The following is a 20,740-nucleotide window of genomic DNA, read 5'->3' as shown; positions in this document are numbered from 1 at the left end:
TGGCTTACAAAGCTCGTGAAAAGTGTCCCACTCGTGAGTAAGCGCACTCGTGGGTCAAAATTCTCGCTCAAACATAATGATGCATTTCTATTACTTATAATATAATAGGTGAAGGTGAGCAATCAAATTTCTCTCACACGAGAGATAAAGCTGTGAGTTCTGCTCACAAGTGAGTAAATAGCTACACAGGTCACTACAAAAACTGACCCATAGAACTATGCTAATGTTTTTTTATTAATTTTTTTAACAATACACCTGTAAGATAAAATGTCGTATATCATACGTGATCGAAATGGCTTACAAAGCTCGTGAAAAGTGTCCCACTCGTGAGTAAGCGCACTCGTGGGTCAAAATTCTCGCTCAAACATAATGATGCATTTCTATTACTTATAATATAATAGGTGAAGGTGAGCAATCAAATTTCTCTCACACGAGAGATAAAGCTGTGAGTTCTGCTCACAAGTGAGTAAATAGCTACACAAGTCACTACGAAAACTGATACATAGAACTATGCTAATGTTAAAAGCGGATATTTACTTGAATTTCTTGGATTTCTTAGAGATTTCATCTGTAAGATAAAACGTCGTGTTACACACGTGATCATAAACCTCGTGAGAAATCTCCCACTCGTGAGCAAGCTCACTCGTGGATAAAAATTCTCACTCGAATATAATGATGCATTTCTATCACTTATACTATAATATAGGTACTATTCAGTCGGATTTATTTTTCAAGTTACAACTACGCTTTCACAGCTGTTTGTTTGGACTTGGAGAACTCGTAGACCAAGTTGAAGATCAGAGCTATTTGCACAACCTGTAAAAAAGCGTAGGACTTGTTCTCCAGTTTTTTTAATCTTACAGATGCTACAATAAGAGGAATGAACAGTAACATAACGTAACTCCTCAAATAGGCCTCTTTGGTTGCGTCGCAAATGGTTAAACGTTTAACACTGCAGAGTTTTTTGTGGGCATTTGTGTGGTAACAGTGAGTCGTATTAACTGGACAGCAACTCTCCGGTAAACTGTAATAATCCCTATAGCGAAAATCGGGAGAACCGCAACAGTTATACTGCAACAAAAGCCATCAGGAGAAGAACGCGACCGTAAAATCACCGACAGTGGCCTGTATTACATGCACCGCCCGTTTCAATTGATTATTAAATTCATAATCGATGAAGAGTTGCTCTTTTGTGTTATCGGTGTTGTTCCTCATGCACGCAACACCTCCCATGTAGACGAAGAAAATCGTTGCATAAATCAAAGACAAGGCGTACTGAAAAATACGCCCCGTTTCAGGAAGCACAGTTTTGGACACGTACCATAAACAAGACGTAACGATTCGAACACGCATAGCCGTACACAACGAAAAGGCAAACCGAAAGGCAACAAACTACAATGATCATAACGAGGATAATGATCGCATTTTCAATGTTCTTCAAGTAGGGCACATCTTTTTGGGATATTAGAAGAACGTTGTAAAACGGCTGGCGAGTGCTCGTCACCAGCATTAAAATTGCGAGCAGTGTGAGCTGAAATTTCAAATTTCAATCACAGTTTCTCACGGAGTCAGGTACCAATTTCGTTATTGTGAAGAATAGAGCTGTCGAACGCTTCAGCTCAAGATATGTTAGCTTCTTTTTTCGCTTTCTCTTCGATTTCTTTCGTGAACGTGCCACGTCCATTGTGACAGCTATCACTTTGACAAAAGTAAATCAAGCTCGCAGTCACTCCAAAACAACGTTAATTTGTGCCCTGATGAGTGATTTGTTGGCGAATTTGGATACAATTTTGAAAACACTGTCGAATAGGCAGCCTATTGACAATTTTCACCAAATGCTATTGTTTGTTTAATTTTAACAAAAAAAAAAGTTTATAAACTCAGATAATATTAGTGAATTCACGGTGAGGATTCAACGCTAAAGTTTGAACTTATAATTCACCTTTACGTTCATCTTTTTTTCTTTCAAAACAAAAGATATTTTCTCTTTATTAGGATGTGCTCTTACGTTTACAATTTGGCGCCTTTACGTACTTTTACCTTTTGCCGCAATATTTTCTTATTTTTGTCAGTTTTATGCTCCGCTTTACGTTTATACGTCTATGTGTTCTCTCAATCTCTTATTTTTGCTTACGTGTTGTTTCACTTGCCTTTTCTACACTTTTTTTTATAGAAAAATTGTTACCCTGATCCGGGTTCGAACCCTCGACCTCCCCCGTCGTAAGTGGCGCTTATACCACTGGGCCACCGGGCCCCAGGTACTGACCGTCTTTTGCAGATATTTTAACACAAACTTTTTAAATAAATCAACATTACAAACTATATAATTGTAATAATTTACCTAAAACGCAAATACATTCAGTTCAAAAGTCGAGAAAACATTTTCTTCCACTTTTTTTTTAATTCTCTAATTTTTCACCAGATTTCATCAAAAGTTACCGGGCGTATAAGTTGATTCTACAATTTTAAAATTGTTTTTATCTTTTTTGTGACTTTCAGCACGTTTTTGACCGAAAATGGACATAATTTTTCTAAAAATCACCAAATTTGTGTATTTTCTAGTCAAAAATAGTGGACGTGCGCAAATCCTACTGGATTCGCAGTGGCCATGATTTTTATTAACAATGATTTTCGGGACTTTACTAAACAAACTTAGTTAATTAAAAATTTTTAGAGATAAATTAAATATTTTCGTTTAATTTTTATTATAATTTAAGAAGTAAGTCATCTAAGGATTTAACTCTAAAGTTTGATGTTATGTTTCACCTTTACGTTCATCTCTTTTTCTCTCAAATCAAAAAGTATTTTTCCTTTATTATGATGTGCTCTGACGTTTACAATTTGGCACCTTTACATACTTTTACTTTTTGCCGCATTATTTTCTTATTTCTGTCAGTTTTATGCTCGCTTTACGTTTATACGTCTATGTGTTCTCTCAATCTCTAATTTTTGCTTACGTGTTGTTTCACTTACCTTTACTACACTTTTTTTCATAGAAAAATTGTTACCCTGATCCGGGTGCGAACACCCGACCTCCCCCGCCGAAAGTGGCGCTTATACCACTGGGCCACCAGGGCCCCAAGTACTGACCGCCTTTTGCAGATATTTTAACACAAACTTTTTAAATAAATCAACATTACAAACTATATAATTGCAATAATTCACCTAAAACGCGAATACATTCAGTTCAAAAGTCGGCGAATTAGCTTGAGAAAATTCCCCCTTCGTTCTAAAAATTAAAACACAGACAACCAGTTTTTTTTTCAACCGTAAAAGTAAAAATTCGCACGTCTTTGCATTGGCTTTGCAGGAGAACAAGAGGAAATTGTTTTACTGAATAAAAATAGACAACAACAAATAATACGATTAAAGTGTATCTGATTCTGTTGAAAATAGAGAAATTTTTCTTGTACTTCAGCTGATCGTTTAATTTTCTGGCATTTTTGTACCTATTCTATTATCATTTTAAAGGATTAAGCTTATGGGATTTTAAAGATTAAAGAGCAACTTTTGAGACATTGTAGTCTGTAGCTCGTTCCCAATTTAAAATATTGCTCAGTTAATCGTTATCAAAGTTACAAAATAATTACTTGACTTAAGTGTTCCGTGTATCTAGAACTTATCTGTTTTTGTGCAAAGGAGTGCCAAATATTTCAACGAAACTAGATAACTCTCCGGAATGTGTTATCACAAAAACAAGGATTAATGTTTTCTAAAAATTTATTGATAATAAATAGTTTTACAAAAAAATTACGATCGATTTTTGACGATGAAGGCGAAAATGGCACACACGAGCTGTAACAATTTTAATTAAAATTTGCTATTGAACGATTTGGTAAACTTACTTCAACTACTGCGAATCCGAGGGCGATTCCGCCAATGACTTTAATATTGTAAGTGATTACTTCTTGGAAGCGTTTCGCGCAACCGTCCTTGAAGATTTTACTTAGTTGTACATCCTCGTCCTCGTAACAACTGGATGGGGGTTGTATCATTCCCTTTAATATCCAATAAGACCAATTGTCAACACCACAACATTTAAACTGAAATTAATTCCGTAATTACTTTTGCGACTAAATTTGGAAATAAACTCACATCTTGTTGGATTGCATCAATTACTTTTTTTTTGTCTTCAGTTGGGTCCTTTACATAGTCATCAAATGTTTTGGTGACAACCTTTTTCACTTCCTTATCCAAGGAACCGTCGTCATTTTTGACGGCGACGAAGGCCATAGCCCCCAAGACAATTTGCAAAATCAGGAGAACAATCAGAATGACCGCATACTGCATCGAAAAGTTAGTTCCCGAGCGAAAATTAAACCTTGCAACTTACGGTAGTCAGCATGCAGCCATTTTCCTTGATGGCTCCGCAACATCCGAAGAAAGCAATAATAAAAATTATGACACCTACAGCTATAGCAAAGCCACCAACCGAGAAATCGGTGAATGAATCGAGACCTTTGCTTTCATTGGCCGTTATAACGGCACCCACTGCTATAAGGGTGATGCCACATATCTACCGAAGGGCGAAAAGTTTAGAAAAGCGGCAAATAGTCGACGGAAATGGACACTTACCACTATCAAGAAATTGAAGATAAATAATAAATATTTTGCGATCCCCGAAAGACAACCCATTTTTCAGCACTTCACTCCCTCGAGACAAACTACAGCAAAATGAGGGAACGTTTTAACTGATCTGTTTATAACAGGGCTCAGTTATCATTTTTTAAACAATATTAAACACACATGATGTGTATTCGTAGGTAATTGCTGATATGAGAGATAGTAAAAGGATGAATCACTATGGATTGTTCTGATCGTATGACACTCTTTCCAATAACAGTACCGGATGTCAAAATCTTTCCTAAATGATCTCATTGCCACTCTATGGTCCACCAAATTTAATTACATTTCTTTGAAATCTGATTTTAAATCTGTAGACAAGTGGTTCAAATTAATCAATTTCTTTAATTTCTATTGAATCTGATGTTACCTAACTTGTTTAGAATAGTAATTAATAACAATTTATCTGAAATAATTGTAGACCAGATTAAAGCGTAATTATGGTGTTTTCGAGAAATTTACAATTGTTTAAATTGCAACTAAAACGTTCTGCAAACGAGCCTTTAAAATTTTTGATTATTGAGGGGAAGAAATCACCTCGAAAAAAATTCGACAAAATAAGGTTTTTGAATATCTCTTAAGTTAAGCATAAGCTGTGACTTAAGTAAAGAAAGGTTGATAAAATTGTCTTAATTGTCTTCCCGTTTAAAATACTTCTACTACTTCAAAAAGATATTTATTTAGGATTTTGCCTATCTCCAAATTTTTAGATAAATATTTTTATTAGAAGTCAAAATAAGTCGTTTAATGTGATGCTTAAAAGCAACCTCCTGTAGGTACAAATTAGTCTGTTAAAATATTAATAGTCACGCAGAAAACAGCGTTTGCTAATAAATACACTTACATGTAAATATTTTCAGTATCTTTCTATTATTTCTTTTATCTAATCAATAATAATTAATTATTAATCAATAAATGTAATAAAATATTGATTTATTAGCATTTAGGATTTTTGCATAAAAAATACAATAAAATGGTTGCGAACTCCAAAAGTAACTTGAATTTTTAATTTTTATTAATATAATTATTGCATGGTACAGCGGGTCAGCTAGTGCCAATGTTTTTACGTAATTTTTGCACAAAAAAATATTTCAGAAATGTTTGTTTAAGAGTGACTAAAGAATTTTTTTGTTGTAAGTTATCTAATGCTGATTAATTAATTAATTATTATTATAAAGAATTGCAGAAAAATTCTGAGAAAATTCACTTGCAAGGTCAATTGCTTATGAACCATTCTGTTAGTATTCTTTATGAATAAAAGTACTCATAAAAACGCTCGACATCCTTTGAAAAGAGGCATTCAGAACAGAAAAAATTACCAAATAATTTGATTTGTTGAAATTACCTGAATTTAAATGGGTGGAGCTAGTCCGGCAGCTAATCTGAGTCATGCCCTTTCAATGTGCTCGACCAATAAAAAGGCAGAGATAATGTATAGACAAAAAATTTCAAAGTGTATTGGCGAATTTATCGCAGACCGATACAAAATGGTTTCGAAAATAAAATTGTTAATATTTCTTGCATCAAAATTTGCGCTTGGCATATTTGTTTTTTGCTTAAAAGCTAGACAGAAAAATTATAAATTTACCACCAGGACATGTTGGCGAATTTTGCCTCTTTCGAGAGCTTGAACACGAATTTTAAATAAGACCCCACTTTTTGTGAAATTTTAAGAAATCAGTAAATTGTATTCTGTTTTCTAACTTATAATTGTAGCTTTCAGAAATCCAAAATTACGGGCTCACAAGTTAAAATATTTCGCGCAAATTAATCGGTGGCTAACCTATGAATATTTTATTTGTAAAAAGCTAACTTTTTTTATAATCTGATGAGGCATGTTGTTTGACGAAACTTTTGTCTACGCCACCTGCTATGAGGTTTCTTTTTATATTTCATATTTTTTTAGTCTGCTTTAATTTATCCCAACACAGCTTCATTTCTTAGTCAGGTATTACCAAACTACAGTTATTTTTAATCAACATTTAAGAAGCCAAAACGAAATAAAACCACGAGAAATGTAGTTAGAAGGAATTTTCGGAAAACCAGTCTCTAACAAGAGGCAGATTTTGCTTACACTTTTGAAAAAAAACAGAGATTTTTTTATAGTGATGCTCTCATTTTTTCAAAATTTTGTGAATGTATTGTGTTTATAGCAGAAAAAATAACTTAATTTTACGCCACAGGACCGGATTAGCAAACTATCGTGAAAAAATAAGTTTTAGCCTAAGCATTTTTGGTAGCAAACTCTGGTTTTCCGTATCATTATTTTTTGGGATACCTACAGGGAAAATATACTTTGAGCAGCCGCAGCCTGTTGTGACGTGATTACGCTAAAATCATTGTCAAGGCTTTTGATAAAAACTCATTGAGGTACAAAGTAAATTTTATTATTAGCACATTGTCAATATTTGCATTTACAAAAGTAATTAAGTATATTGCATCTTTTTAATCTCAAGTCTTATATACCAGGCGAGAACACCCGAGACAAGCTGGAACACACGTGATTTACTCCAGGCCGAAAATTTCGCCCCCTCACCAAAACCGGCGAAAACCCGATAGCTACTCCTCCAATCACACCCACATTTTTCTCAATCGCGGCCGCATACACCCTGGCACACCCTTTCTCGTACGGACTGTCGCACCTCTCCCTCATTTCCGGACAGCAGCTCATCGGCACGGGCTTATTGAACATTTGCTTCCAGTAGTTGGGTCCATTGACTCCACAGCAGCGAAACTGTTTTATTATTACACTCGCTACTCACCCCACACTTACCGTTTTCTGTATGTGGTTGATCCTCTTGACGGCGACGTCGTCCTGTCTGCGGAACAGCCTCTGGACGTCCTTCTCGATCTCGTCGTCCTCGCGCCTGCCGCCGCTCACCGACCCCAAGGCGATGGCCCCCAGCACGATTTGCACGATGAAGAGCACGAGGATGGTGACGGCGTACTGGAAGCGGGGCTTTAGCTCCTGGGGCGGGAGTCGGGCACTTACGTAGGTCAGAATGCTGGGCTTGCGCTTGAACAGGGCCCAGATGCCCCAGGTGGCCAGGCAGAGGCCCAGGACGCCGATTCCGATCCCGAAGCCGCCGATGGATAACTGGGCGAAGCTGCGGACCCCCTTGTGCTCGTCCACCTGCAGGATGGCGCCGAAGGCCAGGAGGATGGCGCCGCAAAACTGGAATTTTTACACTGGGGGTGGGTTTTCCAGAAGGTGGACTTACGGCGACGACGATGTTGAGGGTGAGGAAAACTAGGTATTTGGTGACTTCGGAGACTGCCATTTGGGTTGCTACTGGCAGAATGATGGAGGTGACGGCAGATAATAGAGAAGATTTATTGCGGTTTGTGTTAATAAACTATCGAGGTGGCGCAAGAACGGGGCGCTGACGAAGGTCAATATACGATTTTTACATGTCTACTGTTCCTTTATTGGAGACTTTTTGGTCCCTTTCTTTCTCACAAATAAAGCAAAAGACGTGTTTATTCTGGTTTACTTACTCCAAGCTAAGAAATGTACCTACGTTTTAATACAAAAAAAATCACTTTATCTTTATAAAAATGAGAATAGATGTACTACTCCTAAATATGAATAGGTGTACGTTTTTTAATATTCCATTTCATTTTGTCTCTAGAAGGGACAAATGTCTGGGGTGTATAAAATTTAATGCTTTTTAAGGATTTTAGGTTTTTTTTCGTTTTTTTTTGGCGTTCTTGAGGCGATTTTGCATTGTTTTGAGAAATTTTAACGATTTTTTCGTGTGTCCGATTTTTGGTGGTCCACAGATATTTGGGTACTTTTAAGGTGCATAAAAATTAATGCTTTTTGAGAGGTTTTAGGCCTTTTTCGGTTGTTTGATTTTGGGTAAACAGCTCAGTTTGTAGGATTCTAACATGTTTTTTAAACGCCAAATGTCCTAGTCTAGAAGTACCATTTTATACTCTACTACAATTTATAATTTACAGTTACACTTTCTGTATTTTGAGTAGAAACATCTTCGGCATTTTATCAAAAAATCCCTGATTTTTTAGCTGTTTCGATAGGTCTTTTAATTGGCGAAAGAAACGGAAAAAATATTGACCATTTTCTCTTTTAAGGTATCTTTTTGTATTGCCACGAAAAATATTTTTTTAAATCAGTATTTTAATAATAATAATAATAACCTTTATTGTTCAACGAGATCATCAGTTACAGGACAAAGGTAAATATTGTAATGTTACAAAAAATAAGAAATCATAAATGCAGGTATTCTTAGAAATAAAACGAATTAAACGAATTATAATTTATGATTAATTTTTGAATTTTTTGAAGTTAAGAGTCTTATTATCTTTTATTAAATCTTGTTACAACTAAATCACTGGTTTAACAAGAAAAACATTTTTTTAATACTTTTTATGATTGAGAAAAATTGCTAAAGTCTGTACTCCTGTTTGGAAATCATTTAAAATCAACTTCCTATTAATACTTAAAAAAACAGAAATAATCAAGCGATTTGCAGTTTATAATTTGATTTATAATAGGTGTAATTCAGTGATTAATTATAATTAATAATAAATTATTATAAATAAATTTTCTTCATTTTTTATTTTTTTACTTCACTTTTTTTCAATGCTTGTGTTATATAAATATTTATTACTATCGAATAACTATACTAATAACTCAAATAACCTATTTGATTTTTAATTTTTCTGGTACGAGTATATCAATTTAAAAAAGTTTCCGCAAAAAAACAAGTTTTTATTTTCTTCACCCTTCTTTAGTGTGTAAGACACTATCATAATATTATACCTTCTTTAGTCAATGTATTCAACAAGTTGGAATATTGAATATTAAACTCATTAATCATTATACCAAAAAATCTATTTATAAAAATAATGCTGCTTTGTTCCTCTTGTATTGAAACTTTAAAATTTAAACGAACAAAGGATTTTCTGTTCGGTGGAACAAAAATATTTAATTTACGATTTGTTTAATTGTATTTATTATTTTAAATTTTGTGTATTCTTGGATTGGTGTAAGACAATACCTAGGATTATTTAATAACTAAATAATTAATCAAATCGTAAAAGTCTCCTGTATATTTGGTTGTCTACTCTGAAACATCAATGGTTTGAACAATTTATTTGCGTCCGCAGTACCTGCCATATTGTTGTTATTAATGTATCAGTTTATCATTGTCACTATTACCAAAAACTAGATACGAGCATATATTAATTTTTCCAAAAAAAAACGAATCTTGATGAACTAATAACGCCACAAATAATAAAAGTTTTGTTCTAATAACAGATAACGGCTTTTCAGATTTACCTATTTCCAAAAACATTTTTCATTGTTTACCAATTCGCAAAAATAGAAAGCAATATTTTTTATTAAAATTGTTCTAAATATAATCTTTATTAGATAATTTTTTCAATCAGTGCGTTAGTAATTTAAAGATACAAAAATTTTACATATAATACATAAAAATGTATTAATGTAATATATGTAGAGAATTGTTGACCATCCTTCACTAAAAGTTACTCAAAGTTGCCAAAAATTTGGTACCTATTACCTACTCGTATGTTTGTTCTATTTTATCGTACAGATAGCAGGAGGAGATAAAGAAAATATTGGCTAAAATGTAGAATAATTCAAACTGCGATGTGTTTTTCGGACAATATTAAGTTTGCGGCATCGGCATTTAACACAATTTTTATCGTAAGTCTGATTCTATCATAAAGTGGTTAAAACCCTCGCTGTTCGTAGCTAATCGGAGGAGCTCTCTTATCGATTGGCATTATCTATAAGCTAAGCTTTGATCAGTTATTTCAAGTCATTCCGGAAGCTTACAATTACCTAGAGCTTACGCCGATTTTGACCACAATTGTGGGTGTCGCCCTTTTAAATGCCGCTTTATTCGGCTTCATTATCATTTATTTTGAACGCTACCACCTTAAGACAACTGTGCGTAACAACCAAATGTCTCGCCAGACTTTATAGTTTTTTTCAGTACTGTGTCGTAATTTTGCTCATTTTCACGTCCCAAGTCTGTGTTGGAATTTTCGCCCTCGTGCAAACTAAAGATGGGGACGACCTGTCCAAACGTATTGTTACCACAACAGAGACACTTTTCAATCAAACGGAAAACGGAGAACTCATCAATGCAATCCAAACCAGCTTAAAGTGTTGCGGACCGTTTGGACCAACTTTTTGGAACGAAACCTCAAACAAACCGTTCCCGGAGTCCTGCTGTAGCGACAAAACCTGCACAAACGTGCACCCCAACGGGTGCCGAAGCTCCATCTTCGAATTTCTACTAAACAGTTGCAAAATAACCGGTATTGCACTTCTAGCTTTCGCGCTAATTGAGATGATTGGAACTGTCTTTATGTGTCATGTAAGCAGGAAGATCAAAATAAGTGGCTATCGCCGGGCGTGACTAAGCATTTCGATTTATTAATAGTGACACACCTTATCACATTTTCGAAATAAAGATCAACAAAAAAATATTTCGCAGTACTGTATCTCTCCCCACCTGTCCAATGCTATCTCCAGATAAGCTTATCCGGTGCAGACTTTCTTTCGGTTGAACGAAGCTTCGAAAATGTGTCTTGTGCAAGAATGTGTCAAGTTTGTGGTCCTTGCGTTCAATCTCGTATTTGTGGTAAGAATAGTCACGGTTTTATTTGTCTTCCAAATGAATGCAATAAAACACGCCCAACTTATCTCTTATCATCGGTGTTAGTAGAACGCAATTGTTCCAGCTCGTGGGGGCCGCTCTTATCACCCTAGGCAGCCTCTACTTGGCCAACTTAAACGACATCACTAAGGCCATCCCGGACCCCTACGACCACTTCAATCTCATCCCCATCCTGACAATCGTCATCGGCTCTATCATTTTCCTGATCTCGTTCTTCGGCTGCTGCGGCGCCTGCAGGAACAGCCCGTGTCTCCTCTCCACGGTGGGAACCCCCAAGCGTGAAAGTCACTACAATCTTGCTTTCAGTACGCTGTGATCCTCCTCATCATCTTCATAGCCCAGATAGCGATCGGAGTGTTCGCGTTTTTGGAAATTAAAAACACAGACGACTTGGGGAAAGAAGTTAATAAGACTATAGATGAAGTGTTCCACAAGACGTCCAAAGCCGATGTTGAACTTATCAACTTGATCCAGCAAGATATAAAGTGTTGTGGGACCGATGGGCCAAGTTTTTGGGCCACTACGCCAAATAAAACCATCCCGTCTTCCTGTTACGAGGACCAAAAAAACCTAAAGGGTTTGTTCCAGGAAGGGTGCCAAGGAGCGTTCTATAATTTCCTGATGGATGCTGCCAGGATTATCGGGATTGTTGTTTTGGTCTTGGCGGTCACTGAAGTAAGTGGTTTTTGGTAAGAGCTCCAATAAAAATGGTTCTAGGTTGTGGGGGCCACGTTTGCCTTGTGTTTGGCGAACTCAGCGCGAAACGCCCTCCGAAGGAATGATTACTATTAGACATAGAAGTATTTTTCCAAAATTATTCTTGTGTGTATTCCTGTCTGCCTAAACTAGACTGTTTACAACTTATATTATATAATAAGAATATACGAGTACTTTACATGAACCTTTGCACGGAGCAAAAACTTGTGTGAAATGATTTTCAATAAACGATTTATTCTGTGGACTTGCATGGTTTTGAATTTTCTGTTTTTGGTAATTTTTTCCGATTTTTCCCTCTCTTTATTATTTTTCCAGGGCGTGGCTGGGATATTTATCGCAACTGCGACGATTGACCTCATGGGCCAAACCTCCCCGCTTTGGGTCCCGATTTTGACAAATATTTTGGGAATAATCCTCTTGGCGAACTATTTTTTGGGATTTTTTGGCGCCATGGAGAAGCGCTTGAACCTCCTAAGAGCAGTTAGTGGTTTTTTACATTCGTGGCCACTAACATTTTTCCCAGTATGTTTTCATAGTTTCAGCGGTCTCACTTGTCGAATCAATATTCGGGATATTTCTCCTGTCTTATAAGTTTGAATCGCCCGTTAGGAACATTTTAATCGGTGGCGCTACAAATATTGGGCTTTTTATGGTCGTTGTGTCCGTGCTTAAAGTGGGTCGGTCACAAGTTTGGAAATGTTGGGACTGTAATTTAATTTCAGGGAATAGCGGCGATTTTTTTCCACCACTTTCGGAGGTTTTACGCAACGAGTAAAATCGAGTTTTTGGAATCAAGCACCGATTCGCAAACTTTAATCAAGGAAGATACAGAAAGTGTAAATTAGAGAACGTCAGTCCAGGTATTGTCCGTACCTCCGTCTTTGGTTCCTGATTGCGTTGGCGAGACTTAGCGAGAGTGTAGCCCCAACAACCTGTAAAAAACTGAAATAAAGTTTAATTTTTCTCCCGAAACGTTACTTCAATCGGTGCTAGGGCCAGTATCGTGGTCCCAATCCCCCTAATAGTTAAGATAATGAAATTGTAAACGGCTCTCTTGCACCCGTCTTTAAAAGCGAGTGTGGTGGGGTCATGATTTTTGTGGCAACTTTTTAGAATATATGCGCTAATTGTCATGTTTTTAATGGATGTGATGCCGTCTGGTCCGCAGCAGTTTAATTCGTCTTGAATAAAGTTAATCAGTTCTGTGTTATTGTCACTTTTGTAGAGATTTCCCACGTTGTTGTAAACGTTTTCTCGCAAATTGTCCTGGCTCAGGACCCAGAAGCTCACGCCACTTAGAATTATTTGAAGGATGAAGAAAACGAGAAGAATTATAGTGTGCTAAAAAATGAGTTAAATATTGCGTTTTTTGGAATTTTAAGAAGTACAGTGGTTAGGATAGGAGGGTTTTTTCGGCAAACTCCAATGCTTCCAAAGAGTGAAATGACGACGATTACGCTTCCTAAAATTATTAGTAAAAGAGGTGCGCTCGCATAATACGAGTAGGTGGAAGGAATGACTGCATGTAAATGGCTGTATTTAATTTTCCAATATGTTCCTAAGGCTACTAAAACGAAACCGACGATCTAAAATTTAATTTTCAACTAAAATATGAGTCGAAATAAAGGTGTTACCAAAAATATTAAGTTGAAGATGACAACTGTCCACTTTCGGCAGAATTTGTAGCAGGCCATTTTAATTAACTGATAAAATTACTAACCAGGGGTTATGTAATAACTATTGACACTCAGTGATAACTACCGCTAACCAATATAGTATTTTTATATAAACGATTAGATAAGAAAACGTGAGAAATACATTTTGATTTTCACTGAGAATCATGTTTATGAAAAGTAACTAATACGCGAATAAAAATTGCGACGTATACTTCGCTTGATTTGAGGCTATTTTCACAAAAACATTTATGAAATAAATGTACAAAACCTTAAAATTAGGTTTAAACAGTGTTAATTTGCCTTTTCTCATTGATTTAAAGTGTTTTTCACCAAGACATTTACTAGATTTAAGTTTCACCAAAGTAAGACAAAAAGTCGCAAAATTAGGTCTAAAATGCATACTTTCGCCTGCTTCGTTCTATCTAAAACTTAGAAAAATTGACTAAATTCAACTCAATTCAAACACAACAGGAAATTGCAGTTTTATGTTTGAAATACGATATTTTCGCCGGTTTTACTTGATTTAAAATGTTTTTAACCAAAGATGTAACATATATATTAAATTCGAGAAGTCTGAAAAAAACACAAAATAAAAAAATTGTTTGGATGCAAACTTTGCCCAAATTTTGCTATTTTCAGGAAGTTTCCTCTTAAAGTATTGTAGCCATTCCTTCTATATCCAGTTCCTCCACGCAAACGTGTTCTGGCTTCGAAAAATATTAAAATAACATTTAATCTGTACTGAATTATTAATGATCACGTTTTATAAATAATACTGTACTGTAGTAAGTATTAGCAAGCAATTTTAATCTATTATAAAGTTGTATAAAAAAATCATCAAAAAATAAAGACGTTTTAAGCAGATAAACCATCCTAGAAATTTTATTGAAACTAAAAAACCAAAAAAAAAAAAGCAAAAGTCCGTCTCTACCTACTTTTAGGGCATTTGGGAATTGATTACTGAATTTTTGTGTCCTTGAATAGTTCGACAATATCCTTGAAAATATATTTGTTTGATTTTGTCGAAGGTGTTATGTAGGACAGGGAAAATAAAATAAAACCATTAATTTCGTCGCGACGTTTCGATCATTTTATTTTATCTTCATCAGACGAAGAATTTTCTTTGCATAAACATGGGAGGCATGCTACAGTCAAGGACTGTCCTTACAAAGAAATCAAACAAATTAGTTATAATTTGGATTAGAGTATCATTAAGCGAATTTAATACTTAGTGGTTCTAAGGTTTCTGAACATCTTTATTGACTGTTTTAAAGATTTTCTTGTGGCAAACTACCTCCTGCAACTGAAATTTGGTTTAATTCTGTAACTTCTTTCGTGCTTTTTCCCAGTCAAAAAAAGGTATTGCCCTTTTTTCGAGTCAGGTCAGGTCAGGTTCCGGAAGCGTCGGTAAATCCGGCGCCGCCCTGTCATAAGCCACTCAAATACCGTTCGATCGATCATTCGCTTCACGTCCGCGAACCTTTTGTGTGAAGATTCGTGAAGCATTTCCTCCACTTCCTCGGAGGAAGCACGACTCGGTTTCCTAGCAACTCGCGCGGCATACACAAAACTTTCAGGTCATTTCATTCGGCTGTTGATGTTGTCGGTGACTAGAAGGCGGTGGAGTGTTGGTGTTTTATTTTTGGAAATATGGGCTGTTCAACAACCGTCGTCAAATATCTCGTATTCTTCTTCAATCTAGTGTTCGCCGTAAGTAGCTTTTGTTATTTTTTTGGGGTCAAATCAGAAAAATCACTGTGTAAATATTTGACGGATGTGCCAACGTGTTATTTTCGTCAGGATGATGAAACACGAGTGCAATTAAAAAATCATATGGCTCGGAGGGAAGTTGCATTCACTGAACATGAAGGTGGACAATGGCGTGACGAAACGTCCTGCGTGATGCCCGGCTTCACCTAAGCAATGCTCGTTGCAATTATTTAAAAATGCAAGATGTATTTTGTGTGACTAATTTGCTAAAACAACGGTGGCGCAGTTAATTATTTTTTATCAGATTCACCTTGACAATTACACTAAACTAAACCCCTTATCACCCCAGCAAACTGCGCCTTAGTGTCCCATAACTTTAACGACCCCATTATTGAACACTTCGTAATGAAAAATTCAAAGAGCTGAAGACGTAAATCGTCATGTCCTGTGGCAAAACTACGTTTTAATCAGGCCCATAAACCTCGTTGTCTGATTTGCGTGGACGCAAATAGACATGCAACAGTATTTTTGTTATTATAACAGTTTTTTCCCCAAATCGAATCGATCGGAAAGGTATTTAACACCAAACCGATGAAATAAAAAACTACGTGTTGTAAATAGAAACAAAGGTACAATGCCCATGGGTAAGTAGGTGTAGGGCGGTCGATATTATCTAGTATTGAGCGTCCGGTGAGTACACCAAGGGTTGGAAATAAACTGTTTATTAATAATTTACTCCACACGTATTGATCGTCTTAACAATCGCCACAAATCTCGCCTCGCACCACTTAATGAACAGATTTAAATTCGGCGCCCAAATGGCACATCCGGAAGTCGCCAATTTAGGAGAAAGCGCAATTAACACCGACCCAATTAACTCTACATCGATTTCCAGATCGCTGGCGCCGGTCTTCTCGCCTTGGGCATCCTCCTCAAGTTGAAAAACAATGACATTCAGAACTTCATTCCAGACAAGTACCATCTCAGCCTGCCGCCCGTTTTACTCATCATCATCGGCTCGATTATCTTCGTTACAGCCTTCTTCGGATGCTGCGGCGCCATCAGAGAGAGCACCTGCATGCTCACAACGGTAAGCCAATCGCGAAGCGCCAAATGGCCGACGCTCATTGGTCCACGCCCGTTTGCAGTTCGCCATCATACTACTGACGCTGCTGATCATCCAAATCGCCATCGGCGCCTACGCCTTCCTCCAGGTCGGCGACACCGCCGACATGAAGGCGTCGGTTACGCAAATGGTCGAAAAGTCCTTCAACCAGTACAACACCTCCAAGAGCGCCCAAGCGGAGTTCGACTTTCTCCAGAACTTCGTAAGCAACACTTGAATTCACAGGATTTTCCATTTATTCCATTGGTACCTCAACAAGTGTGAAAACGTTCTGTATAGTAAAAAAATTAAAAAAATTAGGATACGTAAAGAGGGCTGTGACGTAAGACAACATCTAGGGGATAAGAAAATTTCATTATTTTTGCAATAAAATTTTCTTGTAAAACTACGGGTTCTGTAATGAAGTAACAAACTTCAAATTTTAGTATCACACTCACAACACCTTAAATTAGATCCCTTGCTAATTTTCTTTCTAAAAATGAATAATCTCTAAGGGAAAACATCATTTAATATCTAAAAAAAATTCAAGGTTCTGTTCTTTCAAATTTTAAATTGAGGCCTCAAAAACTCGCAAATTGTGGTCGCTGAATGAATAGTTTTGGATTTTTGTGCACTTTTGCAGTTGCACTGTTGCGGCGTTGAGAGCGTGTACGACTGGAAGTGGGAGGGCGGCAAATTGCCCATGTCCTGCTGCAACAACAACAAAAACTGTACCATTGGGTCGACCAACGCGTACAAAGACGGCTGTGGGATCAAGGCGTACCAGTGGTTCAAAAACGGCTTGGATCTGTTGGGGATTTTGGCGGTGGCTATCGCGTCCATCGAGGTAATTAGGGGATTACATGCGGCCAGGCAGTAAATAAAAGGTCAAGGTTGAGGTGGATTAGCTGGGGTGGGTCCGATTGTGTAAAGGCGAGTAACAGGTGGCTGTTTGTTGCAGATTATCGGTGCCATTTTCGCATTGTGCCTTTCGAGTTCCATCAAAAATCAGTTGCGGCGTGAGGCCTACGCTTAAACCTTCTAGTGTATAATTTAGATGTTTGTTCATTCACACGAGCTTTATGCAAAGTATTATTATGTAAATAATTAGGGCAATGTACAAACGTCTCATCTCACGTTGTTTGATCACTCTATTCCACCAACTCATTTTACTACTTTACAGTGTCAAATTAAATGTGATAATAATTTTTATATTTTTTTCGGACTGATGTTAGCAGTTAGACTTCTACCAAAGAATAAGTGCACGTTATCTCACTTTGTTGGTACGTTTTGTATGATTTTTAACCGAATAAAGTTCTGTATATGTGTAAAAGGCTTGTTTTTCCCCTTCCCTCGCCGGACGCCGACGCTTCCATTCAGTGCGTCCCGGTTTTCAGCACGTTTCAGTCTTGGTGGCGCCGCCTCGGCCGAAAACATTCGATTTAAAAATAAAATGCGTCGGGTTGTCTCTGCAACTTTTCGATGATGAGTTGCGGAGAGCTGTTCCTCAAAGGTGCCAGCAGCACTTTCACCGGATATTTCCTCGTAAGTGCCACAAAATAATTAACTTAGCGCTCATTGCCAAACGAAAAGTGCAATTTTCCCTTCACCTTCATCTCCCGAAATTATTTACTCAGAAAAAATAAACGGGGTTAAAAATAGCCACAATTTTCGCACAGTAAACACAATTAATCTTGTGGATGGGAAATTCTACAAGCGCCCGAGAGGATATGACCCTAATTGCGCTATTTTTAACCCGATAATTTATCTAGAAAAAATTTCAGATAGTCAGCATAGCGTTCCTCCTGTACGGCCTCACGACCACGTACTACCTCCTGAAAAGCAACACTGCTGAAACCCTGGAGGAAGAACTAGTCTCACTGCCCTCACTGTGCCTCATCCTCTTTGGCTTCCTCCTCTTCCTCTTCATAATCTTGGGCTGCTGTGGGATTTGTCGGGAAATCCCCTGCTGTCTTGAAACTGTAACACTTTTCACCGTACGGTGCCGATTTATTCCCAGTTTTCTTCCAGTACGCTATTTTCCTCGCCTTATTAGCCGCAGCTCAGCTCGGCGTAGGAATTTTCGCTTTAGTGAATTTTGACCCAAGCAATGAAGATTTTCAAAAACGCATACATGACGATGTGGGAAAAATGTTTGAAATTTACTACAACAACCGCACACAATTGGACAACACCCAGCAATGGGTAACCGTCAAGTTTAACGCACAAATTGTAATTCTCCCATTTCAGATGAAATGTTGCGGAGTTACAGACGATGGACCAAGTGACTGGTTACAAAATCGTACAATTCCGTCATCATGTTGCGAAAATTCGTACCAGAATTGTACCATTTTCTCAGAGAGTATTTATCACGATGGGTGCGGACAGACGCTTTATTTTTACATTGTTGGGACTAATTACATTGTTGGGTTGGCCCTTGTAGTGACGGCCGTTACTGAGGTTGGCCACACTTGCTGATTTTACCCGAATGTTGACGGGTTTTGTTGCAGCTGATTGCCTCTGTGATGGGGATCGGATTGTCTTGTGCCTTTTGGAGGAACAGCAGAGTTATGTGGATTTAAGCGCTGTTAAGGCGGAGATACGGGTTATTTATAAATAAAAAGTGTATTTATTTATTTTTGTTTTTGACTGGTTTGCATTTGAGATTATTAAAAGTATATTATCGGTAAACTGGCCATTGCCATATTTTTTAAATTCTGGCTTGTAGGAAAAAATACAGACGTATTAGGTACAAATATTATTACAAATAATAATAATAATAATAACAATGATAATAATAATAATATAATTAAAAAAATATTATATGCATAAAGAAAAATACAAAGTCTTTAATAAAAACGCGGGTTTCTGAGTGTTTAATAGTTTTACTGTTGGAGATAAGGGTAGGAAAAATATAATATGCTTTTTGCAGGCTGACCTTATTTTTGTATTAAGTTCTTTTCTGCCCAACAATCAGGCTTTATTAATAATAATTTGCAAATATTTTGATTGAATTAGAGTCAAATATCAAATAATAATAATAATAATAATAATAATAACAATAATAATAATAATTAATAATAATAATAATAATAAAATTTTAAAAAAATTATATGCATAAAGAAAAATACAAAGTATTTAATAAAAACGCGGGTTTCTGAGTGTTTAATAGTTTTACTGTTGGAGGTAAGTGTAGGAAAAATATAATATGCTTTTTGCAGGCTGACCTTATTTTTGTATTAAGTTCCTTTCTACACAACAATCAGGCTTTATTAATAATAATTTGCAAATTTTTTGATTGAATTAGAGTCAAATATCAAATAATAATAATAACAATAATAATAATTAATAATAATAATAATAATAAAATTTTAAAAAAATTATATGCATAAAGAAAAATACAAAGTATTTAATAAAAACGCGGGTTTCTGAGTGTTTAATAGTTTTACTGTTGGAGGTAAGTGTAGGAAAAATATAATATGCTTTTTGCAGGCTGACCTTATTTTTGTATTAAGTTCCTTTCTGCACAACAATCAGGCTTTATTAATAATAATTTGCAAATTTTTTGATTGAATTAGAGTCAAATATTAAATAATAATAATAATAATAATAACAATAATAATAATAAATAATAATAATAATAATAATAATAATAATAATAAAATTTTAAAAAAATTATATGCATAAAGAAAAATACAAAGTATTTAATAAAAACGCGGGTTTCTGAGTGTTTAATAGTTTTACTGTTGGAGGTAAGTATAGGAAAAATATAATATGCTTTTTGCAGGTTGACCTTATTTTTGTATTAAGTTCCTTTCTGCACAACAATCAGGCTTTATTAATAATAATTTGCAAATTTTTTGATTGAATTAGAGTCAAATATCAAATAATAATAATAATAATAATAATGAATAATAATAATAATAATAATAATAATAATAATAATAATAATAATAATAATAATAATAAATTAATTTTCAAACTTCTACGGTTACTGATCTGTCAGCTCAAATCAGTGTTATTAGTTGCATTTTAAAAAAAATCCAAAATAACCCACTAATGACTCACCCTGTATTGTTATGCAAATGACTTTCAAGTTTATTAATATACCTATTTCAAAATATTTGCTAAAATTAATAAAACCATTGTACTTTTGTTTGATATTGCAACGTTTATTACTTTATTTTATTTGATAAATCTCACGTGGTGAACGTTTTACAGATTGGGTGTAT

General features: G+C 35.8%; 8 protein-coding genes across 8 annotated transcripts; 4 read left to right on the top strand and 4 right to left on the bottom strand.

Moving 5' to 3' along the window:
• Nucleotides 1–707: 707 nt before the first annotated feature.
• On the bottom strand, nt 708–1,726 carry LOC103314289 (uncharacterized). Its single transcript, XM_015983503.2, has 5 exons — nt 1,577–1,726; nt 1,322–1,531; nt 1,120–1,275; nt 862–1,071; nt 708–816 (listed from the first exon to the last, which is right to left on the bottom strand). Exons 1-5 carry the CDS (start codon nt 1,682–1,684, stop codon nt 742–744), a joined length of 759 nt encoding a protein of 252 aa, XP_015838989.1. The 5' UTR covers nt 1,685–1,726; the 3' UTR covers nt 708–741.
• Nucleotides 1,727–3,702: 1,976 nt separating this feature from the next.
• LOC656039 (tetraspanin-8) lies at nt 3,703–4,735 on the bottom strand. The gene is made up of 5 exons (XM_962594.4): nt 4,576–4,735; nt 4,334–4,516; nt 4,096–4,284; nt 3,846–4,043; nt 3,703–3,795 (listed from the first exon to the last, which is right to left on the bottom strand). Exons 1-5 carry the CDS (start codon nt 4,633–4,635, stop codon nt 3,751–3,753), a joined length of 675 nt encoding a protein of 224 aa, XP_967687.1. The 5' UTR covers nt 4,636–4,735; the 3' UTR covers nt 3,703–3,750.
• Nucleotides 4,736–6,994: 2,259 nt separating this feature from the next.
• On the bottom strand, nt 6,995–8,197 carry LOC655960 (23 kDa integral membrane protein). The gene is made up of 5 exons (XM_008199959.3): nt 7,845–8,197; nt 7,616–7,798; nt 7,397–7,570; nt 7,160–7,357; nt 6,995–7,112 (listed from the first exon to the last, which is right to left on the bottom strand). Exons 1-5 carry the CDS (start codon nt 7,902–7,904, stop codon nt 7,050–7,052), a joined length of 678 nt encoding a protein of 225 aa, XP_008198181.1. The 5' UTR covers nt 7,905–8,197; the 3' UTR covers nt 6,995–7,049.
• A 2,906-nt stretch (nt 8,198–11,103) lies between these two features.
• LOC655796 (CD63 antigen) lies at nt 11,104–12,261 on the top strand. The gene is made up of 4 exons (XM_008199957.3): nt 11,104–11,264; nt 11,365–11,562; nt 11,607–11,975; nt 12,018–12,261. The coding sequence occupies exons 1-4, from the start codon at nt 11,205–11,207 to the stop codon at nt 12,090–12,092; spliced, it is 702 nt and encodes a 233-aa protein (XP_008198179.1). The 5' UTR covers nt 11,104–11,204; the 3' UTR covers nt 12,093–12,261.
• On the bottom strand, nt 11,364–13,806 carry LOC103314304 (leukocyte surface antigen CD53). Its single transcript, XM_008199958.3, has 4 exons — nt 13,652–13,806; nt 13,406–13,603; nt 12,996–13,358; nt 11,364–12,949 (listed from the first exon to the last, which is right to left on the bottom strand). The coding sequence occupies exons 1-4, from the start codon at nt 13,709–13,711 to the stop codon at nt 12,869–12,871; spliced, it is 702 nt and encodes a 233-aa protein (XP_008198180.1). The 5' UTR covers nt 13,712–13,806; the 3' UTR covers nt 11,364–12,868.
• On the top strand, nt 12,175–12,989 carry LOC135265515 (uncharacterized). The gene is made up of 4 exons (XM_064355231.1): nt 12,175–12,290; nt 12,333–12,497; nt 12,541–12,690; nt 12,740–12,989. Exons 1-4 carry the CDS (start codon nt 12,231–12,233, stop codon nt 12,860–12,862), a joined length of 498 nt encoding a protein of 165 aa, XP_064211301.1. The 5' UTR covers nt 12,175–12,230; the 3' UTR covers nt 12,863–12,989.
• Nucleotides 13,807–15,186: 1,380 nt separating the features above from the next.
• Nucleotides 15,187–17,841, top strand: LOC107397415 (leukocyte surface antigen CD53-like). Its single transcript, XM_015983579.2, has 5 exons — nt 15,187–15,403; nt 16,299–16,493; nt 16,552–16,731; nt 17,152–17,355; nt 17,470–17,841. Exons 1-5 carry the CDS (start codon nt 15,344–15,346, stop codon nt 17,542–17,544), a joined length of 714 nt encoding a protein of 237 aa, XP_015839065.1. The 5' UTR covers nt 15,187–15,343; the 3' UTR covers nt 17,545–17,841.
• Nucleotides 17,842–17,881: 40 nt separating this feature from the next.
• On the top strand, nt 17,882–19,144 carry LOC655627 (CD63 antigen). The gene is made up of 5 exons (XM_008199955.3): nt 17,882–18,053; nt 18,293–18,490; nt 18,540–18,713; nt 18,759–18,968; nt 19,019–19,144. The coding sequence occupies exons 1-5, from the start codon at nt 17,991–17,993 to the stop codon at nt 19,088–19,090; spliced, it is 717 nt and encodes a 238-aa protein (XP_008198177.1). The 5' UTR covers nt 17,882–17,990; the 3' UTR covers nt 19,091–19,144.
• The last annotated feature ends 1,596 nt before the right edge of the window (nt 19,145–20,740 follow it).

Source organism: Tribolium castaneum, chromosome 2 (assembly GCF_031307605.1).
Source record: "Tribolium castaneum strain GA2 chromosome 2, icTriCast1.1, whole genome shotgun sequence".
Taxonomy (NCBI): domain Eukaryota; kingdom Metazoa; phylum Arthropoda; class Insecta; order Coleoptera; family Tenebrionidae; genus Tribolium; species Tribolium castaneum.
Note: the sequence above shows the minus strand (reverse complement) of the source record. Positions and strands in the feature narration are given on the sequence as shown.

Coding starts and splice junctions, on each gene's coding strand:
- LOC103314289 (XM_015983503.2), bottom strand. CDS start 1,684: ATGGACGTGGCACGTTCACGAAAGAAATCGAAGAGAAAGCGAAAAAAG. Junction 1,532..1,576: donor TCTTCACAATAACGAAATTG/GTACCTGACTCC, acceptor TTGAAATTTCAG/CTCACACTGCTCGCAATTTT. Junction 1,072..1,119: donor TGCATGTAATACAGGCCACT/GTCGGTGATTTT, acceptor CTTTTGTTGCAG/TATAACTGTTGCGGTTCTCC.
- LOC656039 (XM_962594.4), bottom strand. CDS start 4,635: ATGGGTTGTCTTTCGGGGATCGCAAAATATTTATTATTTATCTTCAAT. Junction 4,285..4,333: donor ATGGCTGCATGCTGACTACC/GTAAGTTGCAAG, acceptor TTTTCGATGCAG/TATGCGGTCATTCTGATTGT. Junction 4,044..4,095: donor TTGATGCAATCCAACAAGAT/GTGAGTTTATTT, acceptor AATTAATTTCAG/TTTAAATGTTGTGGTGTTGA.
- LOC655960 (XM_008199959.3), bottom strand. CDS start 7,904: ATGGCAGTCTCCGAAGTCACCAAATACCTAGTTTTCCTCACCCTCAAC. Junction 7,799..7,844: donor CCCTCAACATCGTCGTCGCC/GTAAGTCCACCT, acceptor TAAAAATTCCAG/TTTTGCGGCGCCATCCTCCT. Junction 7,571..7,615: donor AGCCCAGCATTCTGACCTAC/GTAAGTGCCCGA, acceptor CCCCGCTTCCAG/TACGCCGTCACCATCCTCGT.
- LOC655796 (XM_008199957.3), top strand. CDS start 11,205: ATGTGTCTTGTGCAAGAATGTGTCAAGTTTGTGGTCCTTGCGTTCAAT. Junction 11,265..11,364: donor CGTTCAATCTCGTATTTGTG/GTAAGAATAGTC, acceptor CAATTGTTCCAG/CTCGTGGGGGCCGCTCTTAT. Junction 11,976..12,017: donor TGGTCTTGGCGGTCACTGAA/GTAAGTGGTTTT, acceptor AAATGGTTCTAG/GTTGTGGGGGCCACGTTTGC.
- LOC135265515 (XM_064355231.1), top strand. CDS start 12,231: ATGATTTTCAATAAACGATTTATTCTGTGGACTTGCATGGTTTTGAAT. Junction 12,291..12,332: donor TTTTGAATTTTCTGTTTTTG/GTAATTTTTTCC, acceptor TTATTTTTCCAG/GGCGTGGCTGGGATATTTAT. Junction 12,691..12,739: donor TCGTTGTGTCCGTGCTTAAA/GTGGGTCGGTCA, acceptor ATTTAATTTCAG/GGAATAGCGGCGATTTTTTT.
- LOC103314304 (XM_008199958.3), bottom strand. CDS start 13,711: ATGGCCTGCTACAAATTCTGCCGAAAGTGGACAGTTGTCATCTTCAAC. Junction 13,359..13,405: donor ACCCTCCTATCCTAACCACT/GTACTTCTTAAA, acceptor CTCATTTTTTAG/CACACTATAATTCTTCTCGT. Junction 12,950..12,995: donor TGGCCCTAGCACCGATTGAA/GTAACGTTTCGG, acceptor AGTTTTTTACAG/GTTGTTGGGGCTACACTCTC.
- LOC107397415 (XM_015983579.2), top strand. CDS start 15,344: ATGGGCTGTTCAACAACCGTCGTCAAATATCTCGTATTCTTCTTCAAT. Junction 16,494..16,551: donor GCACCTGCATGCTCACAACG/GTAAGCCAATCG, acceptor GCCCGTTTGCAG/TTCGCCATCATACTACTGAC. Junction 16,732..17,151: donor TCGACTTTCTCCAGAACTTC/GTAAGCAACACT, acceptor GCACTTTTGCAG/TTGCACTGTTGCGGCGTTGA.
- LOC655627 (XM_008199955.3), top strand. CDS start 17,991: ATGATGAGTTGCGGAGAGCTGTTCCTCAAAGGTGCCAGCAGCACTTTC. Junction 18,491..18,539: donor TCCCCTGCTGTCTTGAAACT/GTAACACTTTTC, acceptor GTTTTCTTCCAG/TACGCTATTTTCCTCGCCTT. Junction 18,714..18,758: donor TGGACAACACCCAGCAATGG/GTAACCGTCAAG, acceptor CTCCCATTTCAG/ATGAAATGTTGCGGAGTTAC.